This window comes from Amblyomma mixtum, chromosome 2, assembly GCF_055824585.1.
Source record: "Amblyomma mixtum isolate Tamu chromosome 2, ASM5582458v1, whole genome shotgun sequence".
Classification (NCBI taxonomy): domain Eukaryota; kingdom Metazoa; phylum Arthropoda; class Arachnida; order Ixodida; family Ixodidae; genus Amblyomma; species Amblyomma mixtum.
In genome coordinates, this window is record NC_143013.1 from 269,652,030 (window position 1) to 269,666,903 (window position 14,874).

At 43.3% G+C, this 14,874-nt stretch overlaps 1 protein-coding gene across 5 annotated transcripts in view; it reads left to right on the forward strand.

Moving 5' to 3' along the window:
• LOC149363970 (uncharacterized) overlaps nucleotides 1-10,425 on the forward strand; it is a 35,508-nt gene extending 25,083 nt beyond the window's left edge. For 3 of the 5 annotated variants that reach the window (XM_089573945.1, XM_089573947.1, XM_089573943.1), the window contains 2 exons: nucleotides 1,423-2,008; nucleotides 3,442-10,425. In XM_089573945.1, the coding sequence (XP_089430071.1) occupies nucleotides 1,423-2,008; nucleotides 3,442-3,782 (927 nt within the window). In that variant the 3' untranslated portion in view covers nucleotides 3,783-10,425. Of the gene's footprint in view, nucleotides 1-1,422; nucleotides 2,009-3,409 lie in introns of all 5 variants that reach the window. The other 2 variants (XM_089573944.1, XM_089573946.1) reach the window with 2 other exon arrangements.
• Nucleotides 10,426-14,874: the final 4,449 nt, after the last annotated feature.

The window sequence follows — 14,874 nt, forward strand, 5'->3', positions numbered from 1 at the left end:
CCTGAGTTTTGTGTCGTCATCGTAGTAGTAGTAGTAGTAGTAGTAGTAGTAGTAGTAGTAGTAGTAGTAGTAGTAGTAGTCATAACCGGAGGGTGGTAACCACAGGGAAAGAGGATAAGGGTTGCACTGATGTCGCTTTTAATATCACTGGAAAGCGTCTTGGCAATGCACCTCTCTTGAGTGGTCCGAACTAAGTGGCATCACGAAGTGTTCTCTTCAAAAAAAATTTTAACGTTTGTTGAAGTAGTGAGTAGTCAGTTTTGTCTCTTTTACAGCGGCAGCTGTTGAAAGGCTGTACCCTGGTTTTAACGTCATAGTAGGAATAGTAGTGCCATTGCAATACACCTGACAGAGTGGTGTCCAAACTGAGTGATGTCATTGTGTGACGGTGTAGTTTCTCTCCCTCATAACTCCTCCTACTGCTGTGACCACTTCTGAGAACACATGCATAGACCTCGTCTTTCAGAATCGGGCGTTAGTTCAACACCTTCAGCACATCTACCACTTCTCAGTTCACAAGGCTTCCTTCGTGACTGTCAGGGGCCGGTAGAGAAGGGCTACGTAAAGAGCAAAGTATGTCTGAAAAATAAATATTAAGCTTTTGGCGTATAACACTTTCTTCCAAGCTAAGCTCGAGTGTGGCTCTGTCATTTGGGATTCGCACACAGAACTTGGTAGACGATCTGTACGATTGAGGTGGCAGAGTATGTGTTAGCATTAGTGTTTGAGGGGATTTCCCTCTCCACTTTATCGTCCCTTGACTCCCACTCTCTCATCTTTCCTCTCCAACTTTTCCTTCTTCCTTCTCTCCCTTTCTGCTCTGAAAGTGGAAGGGGATTTCCCTCTCCACTTCGGCAGCTGCCAACCAAGGCTTCAGACGGATGTATGGATCGGGGGACAATTTTTCTAACATGGGGTTCTAATGTGAACGCATTTTTAAAAGAGTGGTCGATAACTTTACAGGTATGCATGTCACTCCGAAATTTTTCGCCTCAATATATCGTGAAATGAAAATGCCTCAGAGCTGTCAGTCACTGAACCTCATGTTACACAGTGGTAACCATCCCATCAGTTTTTCTTTGTAACTCTAGTCCATTAAAAGAGTAGAAAACTGAGCTAGTTGGTTCATACTTCTTGGTGGGAACAGCCGAAATAATAAAACGCAGACACAGAAAGGAACACATAGAACGTAGACGAAGCTTCGTCTACGTTCTATGTGTTCCTTTCTGTGTCTGCGTTTTATTATTTCGGCTGTTCCCACCAAGAATACTAGTCCGCTTGAGGTTATAAGGCGTTGTGTGTATGTGGTTGCAAGCTTTTGTTTTTGTGTGATTGTTTCATGTAGCCGCACTTACTACCATATGGAAGCACTCTGTTGATGCGGTACTTATTTGTGTTTATTTTTCTTGTCCGCATGGCCAGTCACAGGTGACTACACCAGTAAGCCTAGGCCTTGTTTCTCCAAACCCCACCACTGTGAGTGGGGCTGCTGCTGCCATGGCCCCAGGCATCCCAGCAGGTGCAGTGCAAGTGGTGGCCAGCCCAAGCGGCGCAGTGAAAGTGATTGGTGTGGCAGCGACCGCAGGCGGGCCTTCAGCAGGTGCACCCGCCGCTGCATCTCCAGGCACCGGTGGCAGCACCACCCCCTTGGTGGCCTTGGCCATGGCGGCTTCCACAGCAGCGGGGCCGATGGTGGCACAGCCAACGACAGCCAAGTCCCTGGTGCGGGTGGCGACTACTACAGCCACAGGTGTTGGCAGGCCAGCCACGGCGACGGGTCCTGCGCCGGTCACCTTGGTGACAGCGGCCAAGTCGCTGTTTCTTGGTGGACCACAAGGGGGAGTTGCTGCTGCGACGGTGGGAAACATGGGTTCAAACCCACAGCCTGTGGTGGCAGTGACCGGGCCACCTGCGGCCACTGTTGTGACAACACCAACCATACGACGGGGCTTGCCACAGATCCTGACACCACGGGTTTCTGGCACCACAGTGCTGTCCAATTCTGCAGGCAAGTGTCTAGTGCTGTGCTGTTCCAGGCGCCTATTTGCTTCTTTTTGATTCCTAAGCAGAATATTTTTAAACCTGGTGCTCGTGTAGCATTTTGTAATGAATAACTTAATACTCATGTGAGGGTGGCCCCCATGTAAGGGTCACACCCTTAACTTGGCAGATAATAATTCAAAAATTGCTTCATATGTGCTTAATTTTGCCAACATGGTAAGTTACTTTGGGAGCTGACAGACGATAACTGCCGCTGACACTCAATGCACGTTGTCCCAGACACTGTACTCCGCTTGGAACCGTGAACATGCAGTGCCTTCGAATCACATGATGTTTGCCACTAAATTGATCTAGCAACTTGTTTTGCTTTATGTGGTTAATTTGCATTGTTCGTTGAGCGCTTGTCCTATCATCCATACTTTCAATGCGTTATGTATTTGAAGGATTTGCCAGGACTGCGCTGATTCATCATAAAAATATGTGGCGCAGTATGAAAAAGGAACATATAACCAGGGCTCTGCTGTAATCTGAAAAATTTTATTAAAAAAATGACAGTACCATGCAAGGGCCACACCTTGTCAAAACTGCGGAAACAGTTCATTCACTGAAAGTACACATGCAGCATGTGAAGGTCCTTGATTCCTAATTTATGCTGTCGAGAACTCCACCTTCATTGCTCTTGGTCTCTTTTGCAGTCTACGGCAGTCAGATAAAACTCAAGAATGCAGTGGCAAATGCTCTGCAAAGGAGGCCCTACAGCCAGTGGTGTTGACAAAGTGTAACAACATTGTGATTAATCCCCATGCATCGGCCAGCGACCTATGGTGTCACACTAGCCAGTGCAAGGGAGTGAACTGTGATAATGACAACTGGTTGATACCATTGGCTAGAGCAGGGGTTCTGAGACTGTGTTTCGTTGGAGAGTTCCTCGGGATGTGGGTATTTTGGGTTCCCCAAGCATCTGAGTTCATGCATGCCTCATTCCCAATCTTTGCTTTGTGCATTTCGTTTTGTGACTAAATCATCCTGTATAAATAGCATATTTAACATTGACTGGTTGTTGACTGGTAAAGTGAAACAGTCTGTTTCACTGTTTCACTTTACCAGTCAACAACCAGTCAATGTTAAAGGAATGTGGGCATTTTTCAAGGGTCTTTGTGTCAAGCCAAGACGCACAAATTTCCCCAGCACCTTCTAAATGCTTTTGGGGCTCCTCAAGGCAAAAATAAAGATGGTTAACCCCTGGGCTTAAGGGCCTTGTTTGCAGGAAATTCTCCACTGTGTTTGTATCTGACTATAGCATAGAGATGCTGTTGAATATTCTGACCCTGTACTTTAACAGGATTCTAACTGCCATAACGTGGTATTGAACCTTGTCTCACAACTGTTGCTCATTGCTTTGGTACAGAGGTGCCATTTCTTCCTTTTCTGGTGATGCAGTGGGCACCCTGAAGCCAGTGCGGGGCAGCAGCCCCGCGCTCTCCCAGCTGGCAGCTCACGTTACCCATGTCGCCGCGGCAACTGCACCCACGGGGCAGATTCCTCTCATGGCGCCCATCTCAGTTGTGGGACACCTGCCTACCCTGCTGAGCCAGCAGTTCCTCTCGCCAGGGCTCGGTCCCCTCGCGGCGGCCGCTGCCACGGCCGGTAGCAACAGCCACCACCACCATCACCACCACCATGCCGGGGCTACCGCAGTGGTCAAGCCCCTTGTCGTCGTCAGCCTTCCCAATGTGGTGGCCCAGCCAGCCACCTCCTCGAGCGTTGGCAGAGCCCAGTGACATCCCCCTATTTGACAGTGACATCTCTCATTGGCAGCACACGCTACCGTCTTTTTCTCGGTGTTCTTCTTCCTCCCTTTAGTTTTTTTTCTGTAGTCTCGGCCCCTGCCACTCTTGTGCACTCGCTTCACCACTCCATGGCGTGTTGTGTTGCCTTCCCAAAGAAAACACCATTCCCAAGTTACCGCAGTGGCTTGGTGCTACAGCTGAGCACATCTCTCGCTTCCACATTACCATGTTGGCAGAAAAATGCTTTTCCCAGCCAATGCATGTTTCTATGACAAAGTAGAAAAAAGGCTGTTGTCGCAAATGTATTGTTGTATAGTCCTTACATGGCCGTTTTCCTACCTGCCTTCACCATTCTTCTCTCTGTGCTTTAAAACTCCACGCTGTCTTGGTTCCTTCGTGTTTGGCTTTGCTGTGGTTCTGGCAAGCCAAGTGCAGTAGGCATACCCTTGCACTCCCTGCCAGTCTTGTCACGGATGCAAAACAAGCAAACAAAAGAACACAGAATGAGAGTGCTGTCTCACAGCATTTGCTTTTCTTGTGTTAGGGATGTGTGCTTACTGGCCTGCATGTTAACAGGGTTTCTTGCGGTTTAGTAAGGGGGACCCTGCTGCAGTAAAGAGACTGATTTGAAGTCTCTGTAAGGAGACAGCTACATGAAGGGTCCGTTCCCAAGATAACTCTTCTTTTCTTCTTTATCACTCTTTTCCCTTGTGCTGTTTTCATCTACATTTAGCTCTTACCTTGTATGCATTCAGGTTGTTTACCAAAACCCCTATTACCGTGCAGAATCATCTCTGCCAAAAAGTATATGCATCATAGTCTCTTTCCCTCAGCTCTGTAAGGGTACTGAGCTGCACACCCTTAGCACTTGATTGGAGACATGCTGCTTAATAATGATGCTCATAGTAACATACTTGTTACTGCTATCCAAGCTGCCACACATGCAGCATTTAGGTAGCATCTCAACATTTTGCCCATTGCTCATTAAGTACTTGCAACATTGATTACTTTTGCAGCATGGCATCTTTCTCTTTCAAAAATTAGCTGTGCCCGAAAAGGTCACCCAAAGTGAAGGCACAAACGGTATCTTCCGTCACTCTCCTTACTGTCAGCATTTGAAGAACACCTGCAATTTTGCTCTGAATCATCTCTTTGAGTTGAAGAATTAGATTGTTTCAGTTGTGCTCTTAATGCGTAGTAAAGTTACACCTGTCATTTCAGTTTGAACTATTGTCATAGGCAATGGGCAGGTGATGACCTTGTGCACACGTCCGATGTTGAGAGGTACAACCGATCTGTAGTTCTGATGTGAATGTACTGATTTGAGGTCATAGTCTTTTTCCTCCCTGCCTATGTTGTCTGAGCATAGGAAACGTGGGCCTCTTTGTCGCTTCATGAAATCCGTGGTGGACGATGCTTTGTGGAGTCCACGTTGCTTTCTGTTTCTTGCCCTAACAAATACACCCACGAAGAGTTTTTAGTGGTGTGACTAGCTGAACGTCCTGGCAAATCATGTGTCTTCCTGTCCGGTGTAAATGATGCGCTTTCACTTTTCGCTGCTTTTGAATATTCATTCCAGTGCTAAAGCTACCAGACAGAAAGCTGCTTTCTCGTGTACTGCGCTCACTCTCCTTTTTTCAGAGTGCCACCACCCTTCATCTGTTTTCTGCCTTCTTTCTAGAAAACCTTGTCACGCTAAAGCAGAGTGGGGTTCTGGTTCCTCTACGTGCTTCCCTCACTACTTCCTCTTTCCTGCATGTAATTTTTTGCGCATAATGTATGGTTTGAGGAGCAGGCAGATGTCTTGCTGGCTGCATTGGTTATGAGTGTAGGCTTTTAATTGCCTTCACTTCATTCGTGCGTTTTGTGCTCTTTTGCACGCTGCTGGTTTCCCAAAGTCGAGCATGCTTTACCAAGCCACTCTGCGTGTAGTCATGAGTACTTTGAGATTTCATGGCTGCGTACTGGCAGGGCAGCAGAGAGGGAAAAGCCTGAAAGAGAGGGAAACCTGAAAAGTCAGCCTGAAATCATTTAGAAGCGCTGTCACTTTTGAAGTGAAGCAAATTCACTCTTGTTATGTAAAGACGTAGGAGCAGTGCTCCGAAGCGAAGATCTCCCTGGGGTCCAAAGAGAGTTTACTGTGGTGATGCATATACATAAACGTGGACAAGCGGCATCAGATGTGCTGTGGCTTATGTGCGCTATTTATTTTTTTTTTATGCTTGGACACATAGATTCCAGCAGCCTCATCCAGCTCGGGTTTTCGCCATCAGCACTGTAGCATGAAGCAGTGACTGGCACAAGCAGGAAGGCGTTTGCTTTTGCAAACTGGAATTTAGCTCACTTCGTTTTCTTTACTCCTAGATTTTTTTTTTTTCTGGTTTGCCAGCTATCTTGCATTTTTGGTACCTGACGAAGTGAAGATTAAGACTGAACTTTTTCAATTTTTCTTTCTTTTCTGTTGTTTAGTTTCTTTTTTATTTAGTTGTAGTATTGACATTTTCCTTTCTTTTGTTTTTTTTTTTTTCAAAAAGTGATTTAATCTGAATTTTTGCTCATTTGTTTATAGTACTTATTTTTTGGTGGCAGCACATTGAGGAGAGCAATTGGTTCCTGATTTTATAAATTCCAGTGCTTTCTAGAGGCCATTTTTGTTCCCGTTGGCTTATAATTGGTACCTATCACTAACACTTAAGCTGGGAACTACTGAAAGACTAAAAGGGTGCTCATGGTATTAGTGCATGCATTGCTGTTTGTAGTGCCTATTAAAATAACCCGACTTTGATCAATTGGATCAAACAAGTTGGTTTGTAGGTCCAAAAGTAGACCTAATGGAATTGCGCTAGTTCTAACAGTCATAGACCATGCTATGTTCAGGATTGCTTCAAGCACTGCAAATTACTGCAACAAATAGACTTGTTGAGTTTCTCCTTTTTACGGTCTGCACAGTGGCACTGCACATGACGCGTACCTTGTCACGTGCTCCATCAAAGTTTCTTAGTGTGTGTGGATTTGTCTCCAAGGCTTCTGAGGTTAAGAGTTCACAATTTAGCAGCACTTGTAAAATAGTAGCTGCATGTAGCGTATTTAATACGAAAGTAAACAGAATAAGGCCTGCATTTTTTGTCTAACCTCTTTGCATTGAATGAAAGCTTGTAACAATCGCAGCTCCATCCATTGTAGCTTTTGTGCTTTACTTTTCTGACTTGGTACGACTGCTTGTGCAAGACTGTGTGAAGAAACAGGCAGATGCACGAGTTATGGACTTACTGCTCACTGAAAAGTCCAAATGTGAATCCGTGTATGTCATGCTGGTTGTGGACGTGTAGAAATGTTGACTGGATGACGGGTCTCTCATGATGGCAAACTTGTGAATCTTTATGATGTCAGCCATTTTCATAGTTTCATTTCCTGAGTGTATGGCTCGGGTGTTATGTGTCATGGCTGTCCTGATAAACGTTTGCAGCTGAAGAAGTGCAGAATAAAAAAAAAGGGGGGGGTGAAAAGGAAGAAGCAGACTAGAACAAACTGCTGCTTTTTGTTTTTGTATGTATCTTTGTTATTGTACCTGTCGCATTTTGCTCCTGCCTTGAATGCACGCTGATGTCGACAGTCCATCTTTTGTTCCTAATGAAATGTTCTTTACTTAAATGTAACTGATATCTTTTTTTTTTCTCATGTTTTGTTTTCACCTCAAGAGCACCATTGTTAAATGGATCAACATCTTGAAATCTGTAATTTTTTTCAAATGTAGCCCGGAAAAATGTTATTTCAGAATTGCATGTTTAGTGTCTTGACAAGCATGTGCTTAATGTATAATGTCTGTGATGGGAGATTGCCGTAATTATTCAAACTCGGAGAATGAAATATTGGCGTGCACATGGTGTAGGCACGTGTTGTTCGACGTGCTGTGCACTTTCCGAGTTCAGTTTGGACAAGTGCCGGATTTCATTTGTGATTGTATGCTTTGCCAGCTTTTTCACACTAATGTTGACCATTTGAAACCTGGCATGCAAGTGACTCTTAGTTTTGTTGACTGTCTAAATACACTGAAAGATCAGCTAGAAGGCAGGAAAGTATCTTCGCGTTTCTGTTCCAACACCCTGACAAGCATAGGCGTGCATGCTTCAATATTGACGCCTGCCGTTTTTTAGCCCTAGGTGAGGGTTCCCTGCAGTGTTTTCTGGCTGTTCTCATTGAAAATGCCACCTGACAGTTCTTCCTTCCTTTTCATTCATTACCTCACCCTTTTCACTGTGCACTGTTTATGTTGTGAACAGCTTCACATAATCGCTTTTTTGTTATCAACAATGTGCTTTACTGAGACACGCTTGCTAGAAGCAACACACTGCTAGCTCTCATCTGCTGTTTCATCTCTCCTCTCATATATTGTATAATTTATTGTGCGCTTTATTGTTACTTTTTTTCTTTCTGGCACCTATACATGTATATGTAGATAATGCATAATTTATTCTGTGTGAATGTGAAACGCTGGCTGTGAACTGCTTAATCCAAGGACGCACCATGATTCTGGTGGGGCATTGCTTCTTCACATTTTTAGTACTCTTTTCTTGCAGTACATTGAGGAAAAGGATCTGGTTGTAACGCATGCCTTGCTTTTCATGGTTTGTTTTTAGTTTTTGTTGTAAAGGGTTGTCAAATTGCCCTGCTCCAGTTTCTTTCTATGCACATCAAAATTTCTCCCTGGAAGCTGGCATGTTAAGGCATTGAATTCGGAGAGGCGCTCAAATTGATTGGAAGTTTTTGCAAAGTGAGGAGTGATTGAGGTACTACAAGGATTAGGAGGATTGGTTTCCATGTTCTTGTTGTGTAGCGCAGTTGCGATGTTACTTTTCAGCGTCATTTTGAGTGTACAGGTGTGCAACATAGTGGTGGTGATTGCAGTATTTCTTTGGGAAGAATTGTGCCTGATGGGAGTGTGGGGAGGGCAGGCCAGCATTTTACACTGTGCATATTTCGACAAAAGGCATGCGCCTGCAGATTGGCTGGTATGCACTTCTGCCAGCATTTGCGTCGCCTCTCCACTTTCACTCATGCCTGTACATTAGTAGTGGCGCGTCTGATGAGCCTGAAATGCTGGCGAGCTTTCTTTCTTTTTTTTTTCTTAAATTTGTCATGTATTTCGAGTGGATTGCAAATTGTACGCAGAAACGGCTCCTACCTTTTCGTTCAGAGCACAGCCCCGGTGTTTTCTCTCATGTGCATGAAAGAAGGTGCGATCCAAGGTTTGCATAAAAAAAAAAAAAATCGTACTTATTTTGTAGTTCTCACAGTTTTACATGCATCAGATGTGGTACAAGGAAAGATACCATGGAAAGAAGCTGAGCAGGCAAGAAAGCTGCCTGTATTGAAATCAGTATGACAAACTGCTGCCTGTGAGCTCATGCATATGTGACGACCCTGGCAAGGCATTGTAAAGTAGCACGTGGTCCTAAGAACATGTATAAAGCTGACACTGCTTGTGTGGTATTTGTTGTATAATGACTGAATGATAATCGTACTGTTGACTTCATCTTTGTTAATTTTCTTTTTGTTGTTTTCTTTCCTTCACCGTGTGTTTTTCATTGCTTTAGTACTAGTTAGATCTTTCTGCTGTTTTTGCATGGACGTGCTAACACACTTTTTTTGATTAGCCTTGGCTTAATCATTCCCTCGGTGACTATCTTGGAGCCAAGCTTCAGTGCGTTAAGTAGATTTCAAGGGGTCATGGGTTCATGATACTGTGACCTGACAGACTTGGCTCTGTACAAGGAAATTGCTGCACAGAAATTGAATGATCAGGTGCAAAAGAGCCACTGTACGGTTGTTTATAGTGATACTAAGCAGCTTTAAAATCTGATTGTATCAGCTAGCTGATAGACAGTCGTGACCTGACATCTAGCCACAGCTGTCTTATAGCATTGGCGCTTGTGCTTTCTGGGCATCCGCTTTTGGATTGTTCGAATGTCGGCGACGCTGTGCGTGGTGGGCAGAAAGGGAGTGCGAATGCTCTCTTCTGTGTGTCGTGCTAGGCTCTCACTTGTCCAAGTTTTACACCTGGTGTCACGTGACCTGACACTTGCGGCTTCGGGAGGAAGAGTTGGAAACTGTCCCCTGCCGTGAATGTGTCGAGACTATGTAAATTACTTTTTTTCCTTGTTGACTACTGTCTCGCTTCCCACGATGGGAGCATTGTTGAAAAAAGTTAAAAAAAAAAAGTATGTATGTCATCTTCATCTCCATCCCACATGAACACACCTCCTTTCCATATTTCCAAAGGAGCAATATTAAGTTATTGCAACTCTGCTGTAAGATATCTTTTGCGATGTGTGTGTGCGCTTGAAGTAATCATTGGTGTGGTATGTGTTTGTTGTGTGAGAGCAGAATTCCTCTGTGCTTTTTTTTTTTTGTCAGCTGAGAGTGTAACTTATTTGTCATCATTCGAACGCCTAATATTTTTTGTCAACAGATGGCATGCATTGTTAGGTTATTTATGGATGCAAGCCATGTTTGTTTGGCTGTACTTTTTTTTTTTTTGCAAATAGGTATTGTACACACATACATTTGTGTAGATGAATGTTGACATTCCATGTACATATTTGTGTAATATAAAAATGCTTTGTTTACCACTTCACTGAGTCCTAGGTGTTTTCATTGTCGAAATGTAGCAACAAAAAGCTTGTAGAGTGGACTTCTTTTACCTCTTCGGTCAGTTGCATTCTAAAACTTCGGGTAGTATTAATACATTATGCTTCATTTCTTCCATTTTCCTTTTTTGTATATAATTGTGCACATTTTTAATCTAATTTGCGTGAAACAATTGTTTTCTGGCTCCGAATTAATATCAGCATGAACTGCATGAGGTGGTAGCTTTCTTCACACTCTGCTTTTTTCCTGGGGTTTACTAAAGGCATTTTTTTAGGGGTGTGCGAATATTCGAAATTTTCGAATATAATTCGAATAGTATATTTTTAGTATTCGTATTCGATTCGAAATCTAAGTATTCGTGTTGTTTCGAATGTTCGATCCGACGCGAATATTCGTACCCAGCCGAATATTCTATTGCGAGCACCGCTGTTCATTTCGGTCCGCAAGTCCTATCAAAAGAGGCATAACAATATAGCGGCGCCTAGAGCAATGCGTAACGTTGGGCCATGCAGTAGCTGACTACGCTGGTGAGCTTCTTTGTGGCTATGCCTGCGAAGCTGGTATAGTCAGAGCTCTGCACGAAATACCTCGCAATACGTGCCAGTTCAGTGCCAAGTGAGAGGGCATTTTTGTGACTGTTGAAGTCGCTTCAGCTAGAAGGGAACTAACTACTTCTGCCTGACCGTGTGGAGCAGCTGGTTTTCCTTGACGACAACCTTTTATGTTCATCCCAGCAACGCGCTTTTGTACTTGTGGCAAGCTAGCCTTAATGCTGTGTACGAGCCATCTTCTCGGATATTTCCACTCTTCTGTGAATAATGTTCGAGACTTTGATACTTTTTGTGCAGCAACACACATCTTTTGTGTTCATCACTGATAGTTGAACTGTGATGTTCTTGGGTGCTCAAATAATGTTTTGTAGTGGTTGAATTCATCGGTCCTTGATTATTCGATATTCGATTCAATATTCGGAACCAAGTATTCGTATTCGAAAAATTTGATATTCGCACACCCCTACATTTTTTGTTTCATGGTAAGCTTTGCCACATGAGATTGTTGCATATGCCGTCTGAAAACCAGGTAGGACAAGTGACTAATGGCTTTATTTATTTATTTATTATACCCTCAGGGCCATTACAGCATTACAGAGGGGAGTGGTTACAAAACAAAAAAGTGTAATCAACAAACAGGAGTTAAGGAAACTCGGACTAGGTACAAACTTAACTTCTACACATATATTATTAGCTGAGGCGTTCAGGAAATAGAAAAAATGGGGAAAAAAACGATGAACACAGTATAAAATGAATCCTAGTTAGACAATATTAGCGATGACATTCTTGAATAATTGATGATCGGTGATGATGGCTGTCGGAGAAGGAAGGTGATTCCACTCATTCGATGTGCGTGGTACGAATGACTGGAAAAAGTTTTTGATCTGCAGAAAGGGTTGCCAACCTTATGAATGTGATCTAGTCTTGGTGATACGTGCCAAGGTGGTGAGAGGTGAGATAAGTTCGGCATGAAACTGCGGATGATAGAATAATTTGTGAAAAAGTCACAGGTGAAAAATTTTATGACGTGATGAAAAGGATGGTAAGTTAAGGCTAGATTTCATGGCACTGATGCTTGCTGTTCTGGTATAGTTTGAAAGAATGAAGCGAGTAGAATTATTCTGAACCATTTCCAATGCCTGTGTTTGGTTTGTTTGACCTGCATCCCAAATTGACGCGGTGTACTCGAGCTTGGGCCGTATTAGAGTTTTGTAAAGGAGTAATTTTAAAGACGACTGTGCTTTGGAAAAGTTGCGTCGTAAGTATGCAAGCATTCAGTTAGCATTGGATATTATATGCGCGATGTGAACGTTACAATTTAGATCAGAGCTGATGTGAAGGCCAAGATACTTGTAAGTAGTTACCGGATCCAGCGGTGCATTATCAAGAGAATAAACAGGAAGTTCGTTAGCATTTCTTGACACACGCATAAATTTACACTTGCTAATATTTAGTTCCATTAACCATAACTTACACCATGCAGAAACAGCGTTAAGGTCTGAGTGGAGCCTGGTTACGTCGTCATCACAAGTTATTTCTTTGAAAATTACACAGTCATCAGCAAATAAGTGAATGTGGGAGGAGACGCAGGAAGGTAAGTCGTTAATATAAATGGGAAATTAAAGGGGCCCAAGCACAGAACCTCGTGGTACACTCGAGTGAACTGGACATTGCTTCGAGGTTACGTCATTAACTGAGACAAACTGTGAGCGGTTAGTCAGGAAAACAAGCCAGTATAGTATTTTGGTATGAAGGTTTAGTTGATGCAGTTTGTAGATTAATAAACTATGACACACCTTATTGAATGCTTTTGAAAAATCTAAAAATATTAAGTCAGCTACTGAAGAGTGATTAAGTATTAGGTGCAGTTTATGCGTGAACGATACTAGTTGGGTTTCATATGAGTATGTTTTGCGAAAGCCGTGCTGAAATTGTGAGAAAAATGAGTTCGCTTCTAAAAAGTTGCCAATCTGAGATAAGAGGATACGTTCAAAAATTTTGCATGGTATGCTGGTTAAGGAAATGGGCCAATAGTTAAGTGGGCAATGTTTCGTACCTGATTTGTGGAGTGGAATCACCTTCCCAAATTTCCATTCAATAGGCAGTGAACCTTTGTCAAGTGATTGCTGAAAAATCTTTCAAAGTATGACGGAGCCATATGAGTTAGTGTTTTTCAGAAACTGGATGAAGTCACAGCCAGGAGCAGATGAAAGTTTCAGCGATGTGATTACTTTTTCTACGTCTAGTGAAGAAAGAACTTCACATCATTGGCTACTGCAGCCTCATCTGGAACATTAGTCTTCATTTGTTGATATTTCACTGGTTGCAAAATATTATTTAAACTGCACAGAACAGATTCACATGCACTTATTTCTACTGGGTGCCATGGCAGCTGTCGACACGATAAGAATGCCATGGTGGCTCACTGCTGAAAAATAACTTTCTTTTCCTTGCATGTCGCTGGTGCTAATAGTGCACATATGCAGGGTTATCTGTGTATTTCCTTCATGTCAACCATAAGGAGGTGTGAGTAATCGGTCATACATAAAAGTATGACAAGGCATTCAACAAATAAATACTGACATATTTGCAGTTCAAGTAGCATTGTTAAAAACTATGCCAAGTATAAGCAGTCCGAAACTGCGATAACATTCATGTGGATCTTGAGGTCATTTAAACATTAAGTTACACAACTTCTAACGAATGTTGACATCGCCTCCTGGGGTATTCAGTAACGTGAGCATCTTTAAAAAACAGCTTGCAGTGGATGGTTCAGTGTGAATCTTCCTTGTTCAAATGAAAAGCTACGTTGAAAGAATGGCAAGCAGCCTTGGTATGCACAGCATGGGCCTGCCCTGCATATGTTAGAGGTCAAGGTCTTCTCGTGAGGCTAAACTGCAGAAACTACATTCGTCAGCTGTGTAGTTGATTTCTAAATAGACAGTACACTGAGTGTCAACACCTAATAAGCCTCCTTTAGTGCATTCTTCAGTGCAAGAATAACCTGCAGTAGTCTGCTAATAGTCTGATGCTATGCATTTATGACACATAGAATTCACCACGAAAAATTATTTCTGGGAAGTTATTGTTGCATCCACCAGTTTCTTGGGGGAAGACATTACGCTTTAAACTGTGGTCATCGTCAGCTTCTCCTTTTAGTTCGCTTTTCACAGCCACTATTGTGCTTGTCATTGTAATGATCTGCTCTTGCTGCATTGCATTGCTATGGAAAGAAAAATGATAGATGTAACATTAAGAGATCGGAAGTGGGCAGAGTGGGTGAGGGAACAAACGGGGGTTATGACATCCTAGTCGAAATCAAGAGGAAGAAATGGGCTTGGGCCAGGCATGTAATGTGAAGGCAAGATAACGGCTGGTCCTTAAAGGGACAGTGAGGAGAGCTCTATTAATATTTTTTTTATAGCAAAATCCGACAGTTCGGCATTTCATGGCTTTGTTCCCACTTGGCTGGCAGCGAAAGATGCATTTATTTCTGAGAAATTTGGATTCGAAGTTGAAAAAGTTTTTCCCGCCGCTCAGATTCAAACTTCGGATTCTCCTATGACGACACAGGACTAAGTGACGTGAAACATGGCGTGCACATGATGTAACGCGGACTCCGTGATTTCTGACAGCCAGCACAGCGGCCTAGCAGCAGCCGAAATGAAATCTACCGCCGGCCGCACGTTGAAGGCATCTATCGGCTATTGCGGCCGTCGCTACCGTCGCTTCGCTTACGTTTTCACCGGCGTTTTGCCAGCACTGCAATTTGTAGCAGTTTGCTCTAAAAGTGGCCGCCTAGAATATCTGTCAGCTGTAGTGCTGCCAATATGCTGCCAGTATGCTTTGGCCTGCTGCTAGAAACACCCATTTAAACTGGAAAG